We start from the raw sequence: 18,139 nt of genomic DNA, 5'->3' as shown, positions 1-18,139 counted from the left end.
TCTTGCTGGAATTTTGAGTGATATTTTGCGAGTAATTTCTGGTATTTGTGTAGTTAAGGATACCTATAAGATACCCATAGCTGAAAATTTTCAAATATGTTTGGCAAAGGTGATTTACTTAAGATTACCACTACCTTGCTTAAAGGGCTATCAAACTACTTGAGCTAGTCTTGGTCCGTTAAGCGGTCTCTCATTACTCATCCGGTTAAGCCTCCTCCTCTTGTTGATGAAGAAGATGTGGTATATAAAAAAATGGCTTAAACATGATACTCTTGTTATTAGTTGGTTGATTAACATTATAGGAGAAAGTGTTGCAAATAATTTAAAAATTGCAAAAATTGTTTGGAACACAAGTGCAAACTTTATTCTAGAGCAAACAATGTACAAAAGTTATATGATGTTTTTCAAACAATATATAATACCAAATGGGGGACAATTTGCATGATTACTTTCCAAAATTTAGAGGGCTCATGCAATAATGGAAACTTGCCTAACCATACTCTACTGACATAGTAGTACAAGAGAAACAAAGGGAAGCACTAGTGGTTGCTATTTGCTTTACAAATATCAAACCATACCTTTAAGTGGTTAAAACTCAGATTCTTAGTTCCGTTGCACTGCTATTGTTTGATGATATATGTGCCACAATATTACGTATACCAGATACATCTTCGATTTCAAGCACTCCCACAGATACATCTTCAGCAAGGTATTCTAAGAGTAGGGGAGACAACCAAAATAATAATGATCAGGGAAGAAATAATAATGGTGGCAGAACTAGTCAAGGTCCTCATAGAACAAAAAATTTGAATAGAATGTGTTGTGGATTAAATCATCTAGTTGAGTAATGTTGGAAAATACATGGTAAACTGGAGTGGATTAAAGCTAATCAAGCCTCCACCACCACTGTAACTACTTCAACTTCAACTTCAAATTCAACTGAATGATCTAATTCAGCTTCAAGTTTAAATTGGGTGTTAGCATAGACGAATTCAAGTGCACTGAAAAACAGTTTCCAATGTTAGTGCCCCAAAATTAAGGTTTCAATTAGAGCTACGTGGAGATAAGGCATATTGTCCATTATTCCATTGGTTAACTTTGACATGAAATCATCTATGTTTTGTTTTTTTATCTTTTTGGATTACTTCCTTAACTTGTTGAAACAATTTCTCCTAAATCGAAGGGTGCTTTACATAGCATGTAAAAGAACCACCACAGTGTTTGCAGTAGAATCTTTTCTACTGAATCGAAGGGCGCATTTCATTAGCAAGCCTTGAAGCGAAACATATAATCAATCAAATTGAAGAACCACAAGGAAAGCTGAATATCACCATGGAGCATCAGTGGGTGTCTGAAAATTCACTTGAATATCAAAGCCACTTCTTTATCAATGGGTGTCTGAAAATTCACTTGAATATCAAAGCCACTTCTTTATTTTGAAAACTTGTGAACGATTAGTGCAAGTTTGATTGAGTTTTTTCCGAAAGATGCTGCAGCTGAAGTCTATGAGGAACCTGGTGGAGAACTCGAAGCTAGCGAGCTTCCTCTATTTGCGCCACTTATCACCATCAACAGCAAAGATGCCATCGTTGAAGAGATCACTCACAATGGTGTAGGTGTATTGACCCTTGGGGTAATTCTCGAATTTGGTTTTGAGAATGTGCTCCACATGTAGAGTTCGCTGTGTTTGAGAGCGAGGAGTTGGAAAGCCGGGTACCGACGGCTGAAGTCAGTGAGGTAATCAAATAGATTGTTGAAGTAGAGAAGTTGATGGAAGATAGTCGCTACCGTAGGTGGGTAAAGAGGGTAGGTCGTCGACTTCCCTGTGAAGATTCTAAGCAGGAAGATTAAGAAGTTGATTAAGGGAAATCAAAGTAGAATCGAATAAATCGAAGCCCAAATAGGAAAAATCGAAGGAAATCAAAACCGAAATGGAGGAAAACGAAGGTAATCGAGAGGAGTTTTAGAGGAAAAGAGAACAATGAGAGGGAGAAGGGAGAGAGAGGTCGAGAGGGAGAAGAGAGAGGGAGAAGGGAGAGGGAGTTCGAGAGGGAGAGCAAGTGCGAGAGAGAGAGAGGGAGGCCGAGAGGAGGAGAGGAGCGAGAAGGAGAAGGGAGAGGGAGAAGAGAGAGCCGAGGGAGAGAACGGGGAAGAGAGTGTGAAGACGAAGAAGCCAAGAGGGAGAAGAGAATGGGAGAACAAAACAAAATTCGGGAAGAAGAAACGTCTGACGAATTCAAGTGGATGACTCGCAAAAAGGGGTGGATTCCTGATTCCACAATTTAAGCTTGGGCGGTTTCATCCTAATTATCTGATTCATTCAGTTGAAGCCGACACAGGTGCACCATGGCTTTTTTGAAGGATCTAAGTAATTAGGATGAACTTTATCTCGTGATTCATGTTGACTAACCCATTATTGATCACTAAAGAAGATGACACATATTCAAACTTAAAACTTATACATGCTTTTATAAAAAATATTCAAATTTGATCACATAAGAAGGGACTCTAGGAAGGGCGAGTGTCAAAATTTCTATTTAGCATAAGTAGGCAAATTTAAATTACACTAAACAAAATCAAAATACTCTATTGTAGCCAACGAGACAATAATTACTTACATTTAAGTTTCAATACAAGTATAAGAATCAAACATAATATTCACGCATAAAATAAAATTTTCGAGTGAAAATTGATTCATCGCCATGAGATGATATTCTCAAGACCTTGATAGAGATTGAAAAACATAAGCATATTAATTCCATAATAAAGACTAATATGCTTAATCAAGTCGTGTCCTTTTTAACTCACCCAACTCATTAGCTCTTACTCTCCAAATAAGGCTAATGACAATGTAAGCTTAATTTGACTATACCAAAAAAATTTAATAATCTTTTCATGTTTTTGGCTTATGAGATTTTCAATATACTTCTATAAACTGGGCAAAAGGCATCCAAAGTAACTGCACAGACTCTAATGGTAGTAGGACCTAATGATTTTCTAATCGTCTTCTAATTGGGTGCTAGTCCATTTCTATTTGTTTGTATAGAAGCACATAGTTTCATGGGTTTCATTTTTTAGGCTAAGTGGTGAAAACAAAGTAACTATCTTGGAGTAGATATTATAAGATATCTTGGATAAAAATACCAGGCTGATTGGTACCAAAGTAACAGATCCATGGATTCTTGTGTAACTGATTGACTTATAGATAAAATGATGAGACCCAAGGCATATTTTAAGTCCAAGGCAGAAAAGATACCTGTATGGCATTTATAACATTAGGATAAACAGCACAAAGCAGCTGGTCCACAGCAGGAGAGGCCAACCCCAACTCGTCCTAGTACATTCTTTATCGCTCCAAAATTTCTGCATGCTAAATACACTTACCACTACATCCATACACAACTTCGCCACTGCAAAAGACCCAAAAACAAAACTCACAAAAATCACAGCAAGACCCTTGTTCTCCATATTTGCCTGATCTTGCCCAACTTTTTCCACCTCCAACCTGCAATACACAAACAAACAAACAAACAAACAAACAAATAAATAAACACAGTATGCAAGTGATATAGCATATAGCCCATCTAATATGAAAGGCTATTTAGTGCGAAACATGCGAAACGGCTATCTCAACCGTCCGATCATCGGATGACTGAGAGAGCCGTTTTGTATGTTTTGCACCAAATAGCCTTTCGTATTGGATCAGCCCTCAACAAACAAGCAAACAAATAAATAAACACCATGATCAGCTATCCTCCAAGAAACATCCCTTACAATTCCAACCTTTGTGTGCAAGTGATATAGCATGGCTTATATCAATTCAATATGTCATATTCATATAACCCATCTTCAATCATGAAGAAACTAACCAACCATAAGCTATGTTAAGCACTGACATGCAAGTCACAAACGAAAAGCTGCAACAACAGAGCTCAAACTGGCATTTGCATGAAACTAAGCACTACTGGCAGCATTTGGCAATTTTGTGAGTGCCACCAATGGCACTTGATTTATCCCACTCAATCACAACCCCTGACGATAATCTTGTTTTATAATAGAAGAGGCATATAGGCTGTCCATCAACTGCCTCTCCAGTCCCCTCAAATTACAATATCATAGTTCCAGGGCCTGCTTTCTCATGATAATATTATCATCTCGTTAAATGGTTTAGAAATAGAGTGTGTGACAGTGGGAACTACTGTTGGTGGACCAATTCATGGCATGGAAACCACAGCACATTTCTCCAAATCCAAACAACTTCAAATCTACTGACAGCTACAAAGCAAGCAGTCTCTATACTTCTTCGCTCAGCCTCTAATTCGAGGAAATATACAAGTTTCTTCAGTCTATTTTGCAAAAAACTTTTAACTTCCTTTGAAATTAGAAAATACACACACACATATATATAATTCTCCATATGGTGACTACAAGATTTTTGAACAACGTGTGAATTCCATTGATAGTTTATCAAGAGAAGCATTTATGAACAGCTAAAAACGCTTAAACAGAATTCTTAGAAAAGCATATATTAAATTAAAAGCCTCATAACTGAAAAATCTAACAAAGTTAACAAGTGCAAAAATGTAGAAGATTAAGACAAATGTGGACCTCAGGATCGCATTCTCTCTCAGCAAATTATTCAACTGTGAAGATACAAGAGATTTCCAAAAGAGAAGCTCTTCAAAGTCCTTTACCTGAAACAGATAAATTCAACATAAGCTCAAAATGTCTAAAAGAATAAAGCAAAAAACCACACAAATCTTCACACAAGAACTCATGCAAACAAATGCACATGAACAAACACAAGAAAGGAAAAGGACAAAGAAGGGGCAGCAAATAGTTACACACCAGAATGGCCTCATGGTCAATAAGACTCTTAATCTGCAGTCTCAATTGCTCCAAAAGTAAGTCCTTGTCAGCAATCTCATCATCAAAATCTTTGAAAATGTCACCGTATCTAGCATTCAATTCCTCCAAATATCTCTCCAAAACAGAGAAGTTCAGGTCAAGTGCCCGTACTTTCTGCATTAGAATCTTAAGAACACTTTCTCTTTCTCCTGGCATCCTAGCAGCTTGCTGAGGCCGCACTTCTACATGTGTATTGGGGACACTGGTTTTAGGAGATTCACCTCGGCTATTAAAGCATTCAGGTGCAGAATCATATTCAATTTCAGAAAGAAGACTCCGATAAAAATCACTCCCATCAGCAGGTTCAAGCTGCAGTGATGTGGGCACTGACTCAGTGGCCATGTCCTCAGGTATGACCCGGATATCTGGAACTGAGATCAAATCCTCCAGCATCCGCTCAACAGCATCCACACCATAGACTTCTAGCACACTTAATGTACAATAGAATTCTGAACCATAGTGGCTAAGCAGATTCAATTTGATATAGCGGGCCCATTTTGGTTCTGGAAGTGTAAATCTTTGTGCATGTTTCACACTACCAGCAGTGAAATTCCCAAGTTCGACCCAATTATCTGTTGGATAAATCGAACTACTTAAAAGCTCAAAATCTTTAAAGTTTGATGAGTAGTGCTCAAAATTGGCTATTTCAATAGTATCTACCAAGGTTTCTTCAGACAGCTCTACAACGACAAATTTCTCTTCTGCTGAACATGGATTCCTAAGGTATTTGTCCTTATCTTTGTCTAAGATATTTGAGGCACCCTTTGCTTCCTTGTTGAAAGCCAGAACCTTTGCTCCCTTGGCAGCTGAAGCATAATTATACTCTCTTCCACCAGGCTCCATTCTGTGAATGATACTGCCAGACTGGCCAATTGCAGATTTTCCCTTTGGATTAACTGCTTTGCTCTTGAACTCATCTAGACCAGGAGGAGCTATGCGAGCCAACCGTTCATTTTTTGGACTTTCCTTTTCTGGTTTTATTCCATGAACCATGGTACCATCAACTTCCAATGGTTTAACTAAGTCAGACAATAATTTTTTTCTGTTTTCTTGAGCGGATCCAAATCCAGCACTTCCACCTGCAGTCTCTTCACTATCTTGACAGTAGATGTTTGAATCTAATCCCATGGGATCAAACTCATCTGTGTCATCAGGTGCTTCAACTGGTTCTGCCTCAGCTTCTTGCCAAATTGACCCATCCACCAAAACACCTACAAACCCATAACCCAAAACCCAAGGGAAGATCAGCCAACAACCCGATTTAATAAAATGAAAAGAAGATATATTTGAAAAAACGAAAGAAACAAATGAAGAGAAATGTTATCATAGCGAGTGAAAAGCTGCAATCCAAAATTACCACGTGCATCTCAAGCCTAAAATTTCATTTACAAAAGCTCAGAACAAACAAAATTCTTCAATTGCTAAGGCAATCAGTACATGGCCAATGACAACAAAGCTTACTAAACAACCAGCGAAGAAAAAATCAAGGAAGAAAGAAAGAATTCTTGAATTCCAGAAAGAACAAAGAATATGCAGAGAAAAGTGTACCTGAGATGCTATCACCATGGCCAATCCACAAGCTAAGGAGAAATACGAGCAACCACATGGCAATAATGAGCGACACTTTATGCAAGGGTTTCTTTCCAGATCTAGCATTACCCAGAGCTCTTCTTTGCAGAAGGGCTGTACGAGATCTCTGCATAGCTCATAAATCCAGTCTGCAGTGGTGGAGCAAAAGAGAGAAAGGAATTTTATTCAGTTCGTGATGTACTCGTTTCTTCCGAAATCCAAAAAGTGAACAATATCTCTTGTGGCTCTAAAAGACACGCATCCTCAACTAAATTCGAATTTGATTAGATCAGACTTCTCCACCAAGAGGGTATGCATCCTCCTTTCCGTATAAGCATCCCACCTTTATTTGCAAGTAAAGAGCTTCTCTCCAAAGTAAACTACAGTGAAACTCATAAAATCAATTCTCCGTATCATTTTGCCACAAAGCAGTAACTATTTATCTGGTTCCTGTCCGATTTTGTCTCTATTGGAGATACAGAGAAAGATGCTTAGAAACGACGAAAGAGTTTCCTAATTGTACAAAACTCAGAATCCTAAGAAATTGAAACTGTACCATTTCAATTGACTCTATTAATATTATATTGTGTATCACCCACGATTCCGAATTGGAAGCTCTGTCCCTTCTCAAACCCAAAGAAACCGAGAAATCTTCAACTAATCCTATTTGTCTTAGATCTCCACAAGAAACAGCATATCCAATTTGTGCGTCTCCTCCCTCTTTCTAATTCTAAAACACTAGTCAAGAAACAGTATTGAATCCCTGGTACTGTAAACAAAGAAACTCCCTGACAAAGTAGCTGAGGCAGTAGGAGAAGATCTCAGAAAACCAAATGCAGATGTCAAACTTGAAAAAACGAGAACACCGCAAATAAAATCAAGAAACCAATTTCTAATTTGCAAGTAGATCACCTGTTTATGTCCATCTATTTGACGAATTCGCAAACAAAGTGAGGAACTTGCCCGCGGCGCGGATGAAGAAAACTGACTCAAAAAGCCGTAAATCAAGCTCTTTTTTCCGCGCTCGTGCCGTCCGTCTCCATTTTATATTCATTCCCTCTTCTTTAACGAATTCGGTGCTTTTTTTTTTTTTTTTCCTTGCCTCGCCGAATGACCGAGAGATGATAATTTTCGATATTTGACACCTTCTTTTTAGAATTTTTTAAGTAGTAAATAGACGGTCTCGACTTTTTACCAGTTCTGGTGAACAATAGAGGAACTCCGGCCTCGATCTGCACTTTCAGAGACTTTCAGAACATTGGAAACCTGAAAACCGAAAGCCAAAATCTACAATTTCGAAAACATCCATGGCGGACAGCCGTTTTCCACCAGAAGAAAACGTGGTTTGTCGAGAGCACACATAAGCAGGATAATAATGACAGAAAAAAGCCAAGAAACTCGTTTTCGTGTCAGAATGACCAGAGTTTTCGAATCTCCCCATTTTTTCTAACTTCAAAGCTCTTCAAAGCAAAGCCCTTCAACCATCCGCGATGCAGATTGACCAAAACATCACTCCCAAACGAAGAAAACAGAGAATTCTCCCTGCTTCCAGTTCATGGACTAGAAGAAAAAACAACGAATTATGTGCACGCAGCTCACGTACAGTCATACAAGGTTTGCTGCGACAAGAATCAGGTGGAAAGAATGAAATGAGGCCTGCGCTACCCGAATCCACACAGAATAGGCTTTGGGGTATTCCACAAGACACAAACCAAAGGCCAAACCAATTTGGAATTGGTAGTGGCGAGAATTCTGAAGAAATCAAGAACCTGAGGTTCTGCTGAACAGGGGACAGTCGGCAAGCAAGAAATAGGACTCAGTGGCAGAGCGAATTCCAAAACTTCGCGTTAGAGGAGGAAAAGATTGAAATCTCCGATCACCCACCAATTCTACTGAAATTTGCAGAAGCCTGCCAACTCCCAGCCGCTAAGTTCAGAGGTTGAGATTCGAGATTTTTAATTTTCTATTATTCGCTGCTCATCGCATCTTCGGGAATGTGATGCGGAGGTGGCCGACCTGAACTGATCCCTAGTTGTTCCCATCCGACATCACTCACCATTAGTAATCTAAAACTGAGGCTGGACTGATATTGGTGCAACATTGCAAATTCCCATCGTCGGCATGGAATTGATGTCGTATTGGCCTACAAAACCTGCTACTTGGGAAAAGAATGTGTGACGGAGAACCCAAGTGGCTACCAACGGCCATTTATACATATCTTCCACAACTCTTATTCTCCCCTCTTTCTCTCTCCCACGTTGTCCATCTCTCTCTCTCTCTCACTCTCTCATTCTTTCTCAACTCTCATTTTATTCACCTTACTTTACTTTTTCTTCTTCTTCATTCTTTAATCATACTTCTTCCATGAAGATCCAATTCTGTTTGTCTTCTTTTTTTTTGCTCTTCCAAAACTCTGATTACTTTATGTAAATGGTGTATTTTGGAAGGGGATCAAGTAACAGAGATTGGGGACCAAAAAACATGTCTTTTTAGCCAAACTCCCATCAAGCTATATGGCCCTATGTAACTACCGAGGAAAGGAGTTATAACTCTTGATAGAAGTTGAGGACCAGTGCTTCTGAAAATAAAGGGAAGTGGTTAATATTCTCCCACTTGCTCCACACTTCTAATATAATCTTAAACCCATCAATAATCTCAATTTAAATAATAAATACATGAATCATATCGATAGGTCCTCTAATGACGAGTATTACCTTCCATGTATTACTTTGTATTTATTTCTTATAATTTAGGTAGCAACAATTTCTTAATGAATAAACTTTATGTTTATTCTTGGTCCAACACAAATGAATTTTCTCAAAATTAAGGCGCACATAAATATGAGAACACACATTACAATAATTAAGAATTTCATTAAAATAACATTGTTCATACAATAAAAAATTACATAATAGAACCAAATCCCATATTCACAACATGAATCTTGAATTTCAATGGTGGCATGCCCTTAGTTAAAGGATCAACTATCATTAATTCAGTGCTTACATGCACAATGATAATTTTCTTTTCTTTAACACGCTCTCTTATGACCAAATACTTTATGTCGATGTGTTTACTTCGACTTCCACTATTGTTATTCTTGGTCATAAAAACAATAGCTGAATTATCGCAATACATTCTCAATGGCCTAGAGATAGAATCCATAATTCTAAGCCCAAAAATGAAACTCTTATGTGAAGTAGCCTCAAAACAGGAAACTAACTCGGCTTCCATAGTGGACATGACAGTCAAAGTTTGTTTGGCACTCCTCCATGATATAGCACCACTAACCATAAAAAAATGTATCCTGATGTTGATTTACATGAATCAATACAGCCAGCAAAGTCTTAATATGAGTAGCCAATTACTTCTAGATTGTGCGTTCGTCTATACATCAACATGTAGTCTTTGGTTCCTTGAAGGTACCTCATCACTTTCTTTGCAACTCTCTAGTGGTCTGACCCTGGATCACTCTGATATCATCCCAACATTCCTACAACAAATTCAATGTCAGGTTTTATGTAGACTTGAATATACATTAGGCTTCAGACAGTAGAAATATATAGAATGTCCTTCATTTATTCTCTTCCAACGTGGTTCTTCGGGCATTGGTTCAAATTGAACGTACCACCCTTAACAATGAGGGGTACACTTGGTGAACAATCCTTCATCTGAAGTCTCTCTAAAAATTTATTAATACAATTTTCCTGAGACAAACCTAAGATACCTCAAAATTTGTCTCTATGAATCTTAATGCCAATGAAATAAGATGCCTCACCCGTACCCTTTATATTGAAATTTTTAGAGAGAAATTGTTTCACCTCATGCAAAAAACCTTTATCATTGGTTGCTAGCAAAATATCCTCCACATATAAAACAAGAAATTTTTTTTTAATCTCACTGACCTTCTGGTAAATACATGGATCCATAATATTTTTTACAAAACCGAATGAAGAAATTACATTATGGGATTTCAAATACCATTGGTGGGATGCTTGTTTTAATCCATATATGGATTTCTTGAGCTTGCAAACCAATTGCTCACCATCACTAGAAGGGAATCATTCAGGTTGTTTTATTTAAACTTCCTCCTCTAGATCTCCATTGAGAAATATTGTTTTCACATCCATTTATTGAAACTCTAAGTCAAAATGGGCTACTAATGCCAAAATTACGCACAAGGAATCTTTCTTAGATACAGGAGAAAAAGTTTCCTTGTAATCAATTCCTTCTTTCTGATTGAATCCCTTAGCGACAAGTCTTGCCTTGTATCTCTCAATGTTGCCCAATGAGTATTTCTTTGTCTTAAAGACCCATTTACATCCAATGGCTTTAATTCCATTAGGCAACTCAACAAGATCCCAAACTCCGTTCCTCTTCATAAAATTCATCTCTTCCTTCATGGCATTGTAGCATAATTTTGATTTTTTCCAATTCATGGCTTGTGAAAAGAACTTGGGATCATTTTCGGCTCCAATGTTGTAGTTAGATTCTTGTAGATACACAACATAATCATCAAGAATTACTGATCTTTTTGGTTAGTAGATCTTCTTAATGTTGTACCATCATATTCCTGAGAAGTATGTGGTTCAACTAGTTGTTCAAAAGTTCTTCGCAACTCTTGAACTACCTGGTCTACTGGAAAGTCGTCAACAACTTGTGAAACTTCAATAATTGGTTGTTCAACACCAGTTTGCACTTGAGTTGTGCCGTAAACAATAACCAATCTATCACTTGAAATGGAAGGTTGAGATTCTGAATGATCCTTCTCAGAAACTATGTTTCGAGTTTGATTGCTCCCCTAATCAAGTCATTTTCAAGAAACTTTGCATTTCTTGATTCCACAATCCTAGTGTTGTGAGATGGACAATAAAATTTGTAACATTTAGGCATATCCCATTAAATACCCACTAATGGTCCTTGGATCCAGCTTCTTTTCTTGTGGATTATAAATTTTCACTTCACACGGGCATTCCCAAACATGTATATGTCGCAAACTTGGTTTCGAACCTTTCCATAATTCAAATGGTGTTTTAGGAACAACCTTGGTTGGAACTTGGTTTAGGTTGGAACTCGGTTTAATATATACACTACCGTCTTAAGTGCTTCAACCTATAATAATCTAGGAAGATTGGAGCTGCTAAGCATACTTCACACCATGCCTAATAATGTTCGATTTTTTTCTTTCTGCTACACCATTTTGGTCTGGTGAACCAGGCATGGTGTATTGGGCAACAATCCCATCCTCTTGAAGAAACTTCGCAAATGGCCCAGGTGCCTGTCTATCCTCTATGTATCTACTATAATATTCTCCTCCTCTATTTGATCTCACGATCTTAATTTGCTTACCACATTGTGTCTTACTTCAGCCTTAAAGGTTTTCAAGGCATCTAATGCTTCATTCTTGTTATAAAGCATGTAGAGATACATGAATCGTGAGTAATCATCTATAAAAGAGATTTAGTATTTTTTACCATGTGAGTCCATGTCTGGACTACATATATCTATGTATGATCTCTAATATGTCTGAACTCATATTGGCACCTTTCTTTGACTTGTTAGTCTGCTTTCCTTTTATGCAGTCTACACAAGTCTCAAAATCAGTAAAATCCAGAGTATTAAGTACCCCTTCATTTACTAATCTTTTAATTCTTTCCATGGAGATATGACCTAATCTCCGGTGCCACAATGCAGATGAATCCTCATCAATAACACATCTTTTAATGCCAATGTGAACATGCGTTGAATTATAAGTGGCAGTTTTGTAAATTGATGCAATAAAGACCATCAGACAAAGTACCATTCCCAACACAATCAGATTTATAAAATAAACTGAAAGATGTATCTAAAAAATTAAAGGAATATTCTAAAGGTACAAGCCTTGAAACTGAAACAAGTTTCTAGAAAAACTTGGAACATAAAAGGTATTTTCTAACTTTAAAACAAATCCACTACTTAAAATTAAATAGCAAGTTCCTATAGCTTTCACATGTGAGCTCATATTGTCTCCTGAGAAGACGCTTTGGTCACTTCTCACTGGCTTCCTTAGGTTTTACAAACCCTGCAAGGAGTTTGAGATGTGGATCATTGATCCAGAATCAATCCACCATGTGTTAATATTGACATTAACCATATTAGATTCATAACAAACAAATGAGGTTGGATTGCCTTTGCAAACCATTTCTGAAAGTTTGCGCATTCCTTCTTCATGTGACCCTTCTTTTTACAGAAGAAACACTTGGAATATTTTTTTATACCAGCTTACCTTTCCCTTTCTGATTGGCTTGATATTTGCCCTTTCCATGCATTGCCAGCATTGCACTTTCTCCTTGTTCCATCACCAATCTCCCTTCCTCTTGAACACACATGGTCAAAAGTTTATTAATTGACCATTTATCCTTATGTGTGTTGTATGAGATTGTGAAGGGTCCATATTTGTGTGGAAGTGTGTTCAGGATGTAGTGCATAAGGAAAGAATCCGACATTTCAACCTCAAGTTTCTTCAATTGAGCTGCAATATCCCTCATTTGCATGATGTGCTCGCACACACCTCTCATACTGGTGAGCCTTAGGGATTAGAGCTTCATGATTAGGGTGCTTGCTAGTGCCTTGTCTGAAGTGACAAATTGATCATCAATGGCTTTCAGCAAGTCTTTGACATTTTCATGTTGATCAACAGAACTACAAATACCAATAGATTTTTTTTTTTAATGAACATCATGTTGAGGTGATTAGATCGCTCCCATCGTTCATAAAGTGTGATTTTAGTTGCGGTGCTGGTATCAGTAATTGTTGGTGGTTCGCCTTTCCTAATAGTATAGTCTATATCCATCCACCCTATATGAAGAAGAATTATCTAATTCCAAACCTTATAGTTATCTCCCTTAAGGTCAAGAATATCAAAACAAATATCAGAGAACTTTGCAGGTTGTACAACTGCATAAAATTATAAATTACATGCTTATATTAAAACTGAGGCCTAAATTAAATATCATACTTTACCAATGTAAATTATCCTTAAAAATTGAATCTATTAACATAAAAAATTGCATGTGGTGTTACAGTCCCGGATCTGACACAAGGATTCTTTGGGAGGATCTGCAATCTGCCACGGGTTACAGGTCTTCCAAGCATTACCATAGGGGTAGTAGGAAGACATGGGGAAGACGAAAACGAAGATCAAGCCAAAGGGAAGCTTGATACCCTAGAGCTCGTTGAGGAGAACTCTAAGCCTCTCTACGCTAGATTTAACCTAATTCTTAATACTTCAATGCTTCCTTTTCTCATTACTCTTACCCCTTAAATAGGGTTTACCCTGTTAGAGTTTAATAAAATATTACAGAAATATCCTTATGAAAAAAATATTCCAAAAATATCCCTATTAATAAATAATTCCAAAAATACCCCTATGGCCTAAAACTGAAATAAAATAAAGTAAATTAAATAAAACAAATAAAATAATAATGTTATTGCGTGCATAACATTACACCCCCCTTGGAAGACGAGCTTGTCCTCAAGCTCGGAAGTAGTGTCTGTATGTCGATGTCTTCACAGGTGGTGAAGTAGCATCCGTGATAGCTATGACGCCCCCTCTGTTCACCCACTTTTTTTTTTTTGGGCCGGTCCGAGTTAACCTGGGTTGACTCGGTTCCTAAACCCGGTCTAGCGTGAGAGTCAGCGGACTGGGCCGATTAAATTTTCCTAAGTTAGGAAAATTTAATCGGGAGTCGTCTTCTTCCTTCGGCACTCCCGAACTGCGGCCGGTGGATCCTTTCCTCACGGCACCGACGAAGTCTAGCGACGGACGTCTCCTTCCTCTCTCCCGGCACCGACGGAATCGCCTGATTTTTCGGTGATGAAGAGCAGCCCGTTGGGGCTTCGCTTCCCCGATGGGAGAGTTGCCGAGACAGAGGGCTCTCGGAATATCGGCGACGGTTCTGCTGGAATGTCGCCGACGGTCTTCTGCGGAAATGTCATCGACGATCTTCTGCTAGAATGTCAACGGTTCTGTTGTTGGAATATCGCCGAACAAGGCGAAATTGTCGCCGACGGAGTCTCATGCTGCTCTTGTGGTGACTAGCAGCCCTTGGAGGCTTTACCGATTGGAATTTTTCCAAGACAGACTCTCGAAAATATTTCCCGGTGGGAATGGCCGGGAAATTTTTCCCCTCCCGTGCGGAACGGAAATTTTCCCCCTCCCGTGCGGAACGGAATATGGCTGCGTGCATAACATTGGCTTGTTGCCGTGAGTAGGGGAGGACTGATTTCTGTTGCTTTTCTGCTTCCGCCTCTCGAGACGAAATTTTTGATTTTTTTGGCCATGGGCCGTTCTGCCCGTCCGAGATAGAAATTTGAGGTCGTATGACTTGTTTTGCTGCAACAACGAGTTTCTCCCTTCCATAATGTTCAATGGAAGCATCTAACCGTGCTCGTATTTCCTCCAATTCCTTACCCATAGCAATCCATCTTTCTTGGGATATAGAATAACCCATTGTGTTCCCGCTCTGATACCAGTTGTTACGGTCCCGGATCTGACACAAGGATTCTTTGGGAGGATCTGCAATCTGCCACGGGTTACGGGTCTTCCAAGCATTACCATAGGGGTAGTAGGAAGACATGGGAAAGACGAAAACGAAGATCAAGCCAAAGGGAAGTTTGATACCCTAGAGCTTGTTGAGGAGAATTCTAAGCCTCTCTACGCTAGATTTAACCTAATTCTTAATACTTCAATGCTTCCTTTTCTCATTACTCTTACCCCTTAAATAGGGTTCACCCTGTTAGGGTTTAATAAAATATTACAGAAATATCCCTATGAATAAAATATTCCAAAAATATCCCTATTAATAAATAATTTCAAAAATACCCCTACGGCCTAAAACTGAAATAAAATAAAGTAAATTAAATAAAACAACTAAAATAATAATGTTATTGCGTGCATAACATGTGGGCTAAATGTTTTTAATTCAAGCATATTCAATTATTCTTTATGATTAAACTTTATGATAAAACTATCAAATTATTTATGAATTCATAATTCCTGTGGGTAAATTATGAATAACTTGATATTTTATCCTAACTAATATACTCAATATAATAAAAATTCTTGTGGGATAAAATTTATTATATTAAATATAATTAATTAAAATTAATATATAATATTCTTTATGTGATCCTAATCAATCATAATATATATTTTTATTAATTAAAGATGTTGTGGCTATTCTTTAATTAATTAAAATTATAGGGATCACTAGACATTAAATCGCCTAAAAGCTAAATTAATATGAGAATAGTTATGAATTGCATAATTTTAACTAATACTAACATGTTATCATTATGCACAAATATTATCATAATATAAGCATAATTAAAAAACTATAAAATTATGCTTAACATTTAATTTCATGCATTTAAGTATATGTTAAAACGCATAAAAATAGATACATGTAATACAATATATAAAATACGACTTATTAGACACAAAAGCCTAATGGTCACTGACGCCAGATTTATTTCCATCGTGAGGGTTCGAATCGCCGCTTGCGCAAAAATTGATTTTGAGAACCGAGTCGGCTCAGTCCTCTCTCGAGCGAATTAGAATGGGCGAGCTGACTCAACCCGTTCGAGTCGACCCCTTTATTTATTTATTTATGTACATCGAGTCGCCTCGGCCTGCGACTCAGTTGCCGAGTTGGAACGACGAGTCACAAATGACTCAGCCTGAAACAACTCGGACAATATTTACAAAACAACCTTATGATTTTAATTAAATGTTTATGTGCATTGGAGGTCATCTTCAACTTCCAGCCGCACGCAAAAATGACTTGGCACTAGCAAACCTTACAGAATGGTCATCGACGTCGGTGTTGTGTTTGCTTTTGACGCATTACGTTGTCGGTCGTCATGCTCGGTGACCGCACAACGGAGCTGATCATCCTTCTAACCGAGTGCCACTGGTTTGCATGATCGGCCGCGGCCGCGGCCGCTCGACAGCCATGAGTCATAGGGATGTTTTACATCGACATTCTCGACGACTCTCCAACCAGAAAAATATTATTTGTCATAAAAAACGACGCTCCCCAAACAGAAACTGAGAGCAAGAGAAAATAAAATCACTCAAATGGAACCGATACGTAGGTAAGAGGTATTTGGTCTGATACCACAAGTAAGATTTTATAAAAAAAGTGATAAAATCATACCACCATCCATGACGATCAGATTCCGTATGTTGTCTTGATTTTGCTCTTCCAAAACTCTGATTACTCTTTGTAGATGGTGTATTTCGAAAGGAGATCAAGTAACAGAGATTGGGGACCAAAAAACATGTCATTTTAGCCAAGCTCCCATCAAGCTATATGGCATCGTGTAACTACTAAGGGAGGGAGTTATAACTCCTGATAGAAGTTGAGGACCAGTGCTTATGAAAATGAAGGGAAGCGGTTAACATATCTTCTAAAGCCACTTGAAACCCCATCCCCACCCCCCCCCCCCCCCCCCCCCCCCCCCCCCCCCTCTTAAGTCTATTTCACACGTGTGACATAAACAAGTAAAAAAAAAAGCTCTTTGTCCCTTCCTCGCTCTTGAAGAAATTGAAAAAATATTTTAGTAGAAATACATTTTTAGAGACTATTAGTGGTTTTTTCAATAAATGTTGAAAAGGCATTTTTAGTAGAAATATAGGGACCATTAGTGCCTCATTTTTTTGAAAATATTTTTCTAATTAGAAATTCTTGTTAAAAATCATATAAGTTTCTACGTAAGATTTTCTTGCCAAGATGGGCTAGAAAACTGCATAGAAAAATTTTGAATAAGTATTTGACAGTTGATGATATAATACTTTTAGCATGAGGCAATTTTCATAGCAATTTTGTGTTTGACATTTTATTTGATTAAAAATTTATCGATAAGTATAGTAATATATTAGATTAATTATTAATTTTTATTTATTTCCTTAGAAGAGTCAATAAGAGGACCATTTAAGTTTTCTAAGAAAATTTTAAAATATTTCTTGTAATTTTCTAGTAAGTCTCTAATAGTAATAGGATTTTATTTAAAGGTTTTTTTTGGAAATCTGTATCCTAGGAAAAACATTTCTAGTTTTTCCTAAAATATAAATTTTCAATGAGGGGCACTAAGGAGGTTATAGTAAATTTATGGCCAGATTCAAAAATTACAAAATAAGCTAGACAATATTTGGGGTAAAAAAGATTAATATTGATGGGTTCTAATTCATTATCGAGATTCAATCCCAAACCTCCTCTATCATTCTTTTTTTTAAATGTATGCATAATTTTATAGATAATTTATTTGACATATATTTTATGTAGAGTATTAAATGTAGGTTAAATTCGAACTCGCCTAGAGCTCGAGCTCGAACTCGGTTAAAATTATTAGGCTCGAGCTCAAGTATAATTTTAGGCTTGAGGTTAGGTCGGCTCGAGCTCGAGTTCGAAATCATTAAATCAAACTCGGCTCGAACATAGGAAGGTTTAGACTCATCTGGATTTGATACCACCCATATGCTCAATTTTAAGTAGAGGTCATGCCCACTTTTATGTAAAATGTATGTATAATTTTATATACTATTTATTTGACATGTATTTTTTGAAAAATTTTAAATGTATGTTGGAGCTCAAACTCGAGACATATAATTTTTGAAAAA

The 18,139-nt window shown here is 37.5% G+C and overlaps 1 protein-coding gene across 4 annotated transcripts; it reads right to left on the bottom strand.

The window, feature by feature from the left end:
- Positions 1–433: 433 nt before the first annotated feature.
- On the bottom strand, positions 434–8,647 carry LOC137946546 (SUN domain-containing protein 4-like). Of its 4 annotated transcripts, XM_068792891.1 has the most exons (7): positions 7,390–8,647; positions 6,457–6,626; positions 4,849–6,119; positions 4,609–4,694; positions 3,439–3,505; positions 3,257–3,363; positions 434–714 (listed from the first exon to the last, which is right to left on the bottom strand). In XM_068792891.1, exons 2-6 carry the CDS (start codon positions 6,608–6,610, stop codon positions 3,268–3,270), a joined length of 1,674 nt encoding a protein of 557 aa, XP_068648992.1. In that variant the 5' UTR covers positions 6,611–6,626; positions 7,390–8,647; the 3' UTR covers positions 434–714; positions 3,257–3,267. The 4 variants fall into 4 exon arrangements, with proteins under 4 accessions (XP_068648992.1, XP_068648991.1, XP_068648989.1 ...); XM_068792890.1 differs by having other exon boundaries at positions 3,257–3,505; positions 6,457–6,857; XM_068792888.1 differs by having other exon boundaries at positions 3,257–3,505; positions 7,390–8,646.
- Positions 8,648–18,139: the final 9,492 nt, after the last annotated feature.

Source organism: Aristolochia californica, unplaced genomic scaffold, assembly GCF_029961685.1.
Source record: "Aristolochia californica isolate CCGP_79_NKW_82.1479 unplaced genomic scaffold, dmAriCali1.0.hap1 SCAF_12, whole genome shotgun sequence".
Taxonomy (NCBI): Eukaryota; Viridiplantae; Streptophyta; class Magnoliopsida; order Piperales; family Aristolochiaceae; genus Aristolochia; species Aristolochia californica.
Note: the sequence above shows the minus strand (reverse complement) of the source record. Positions and strands in the feature narration are given on the sequence as shown.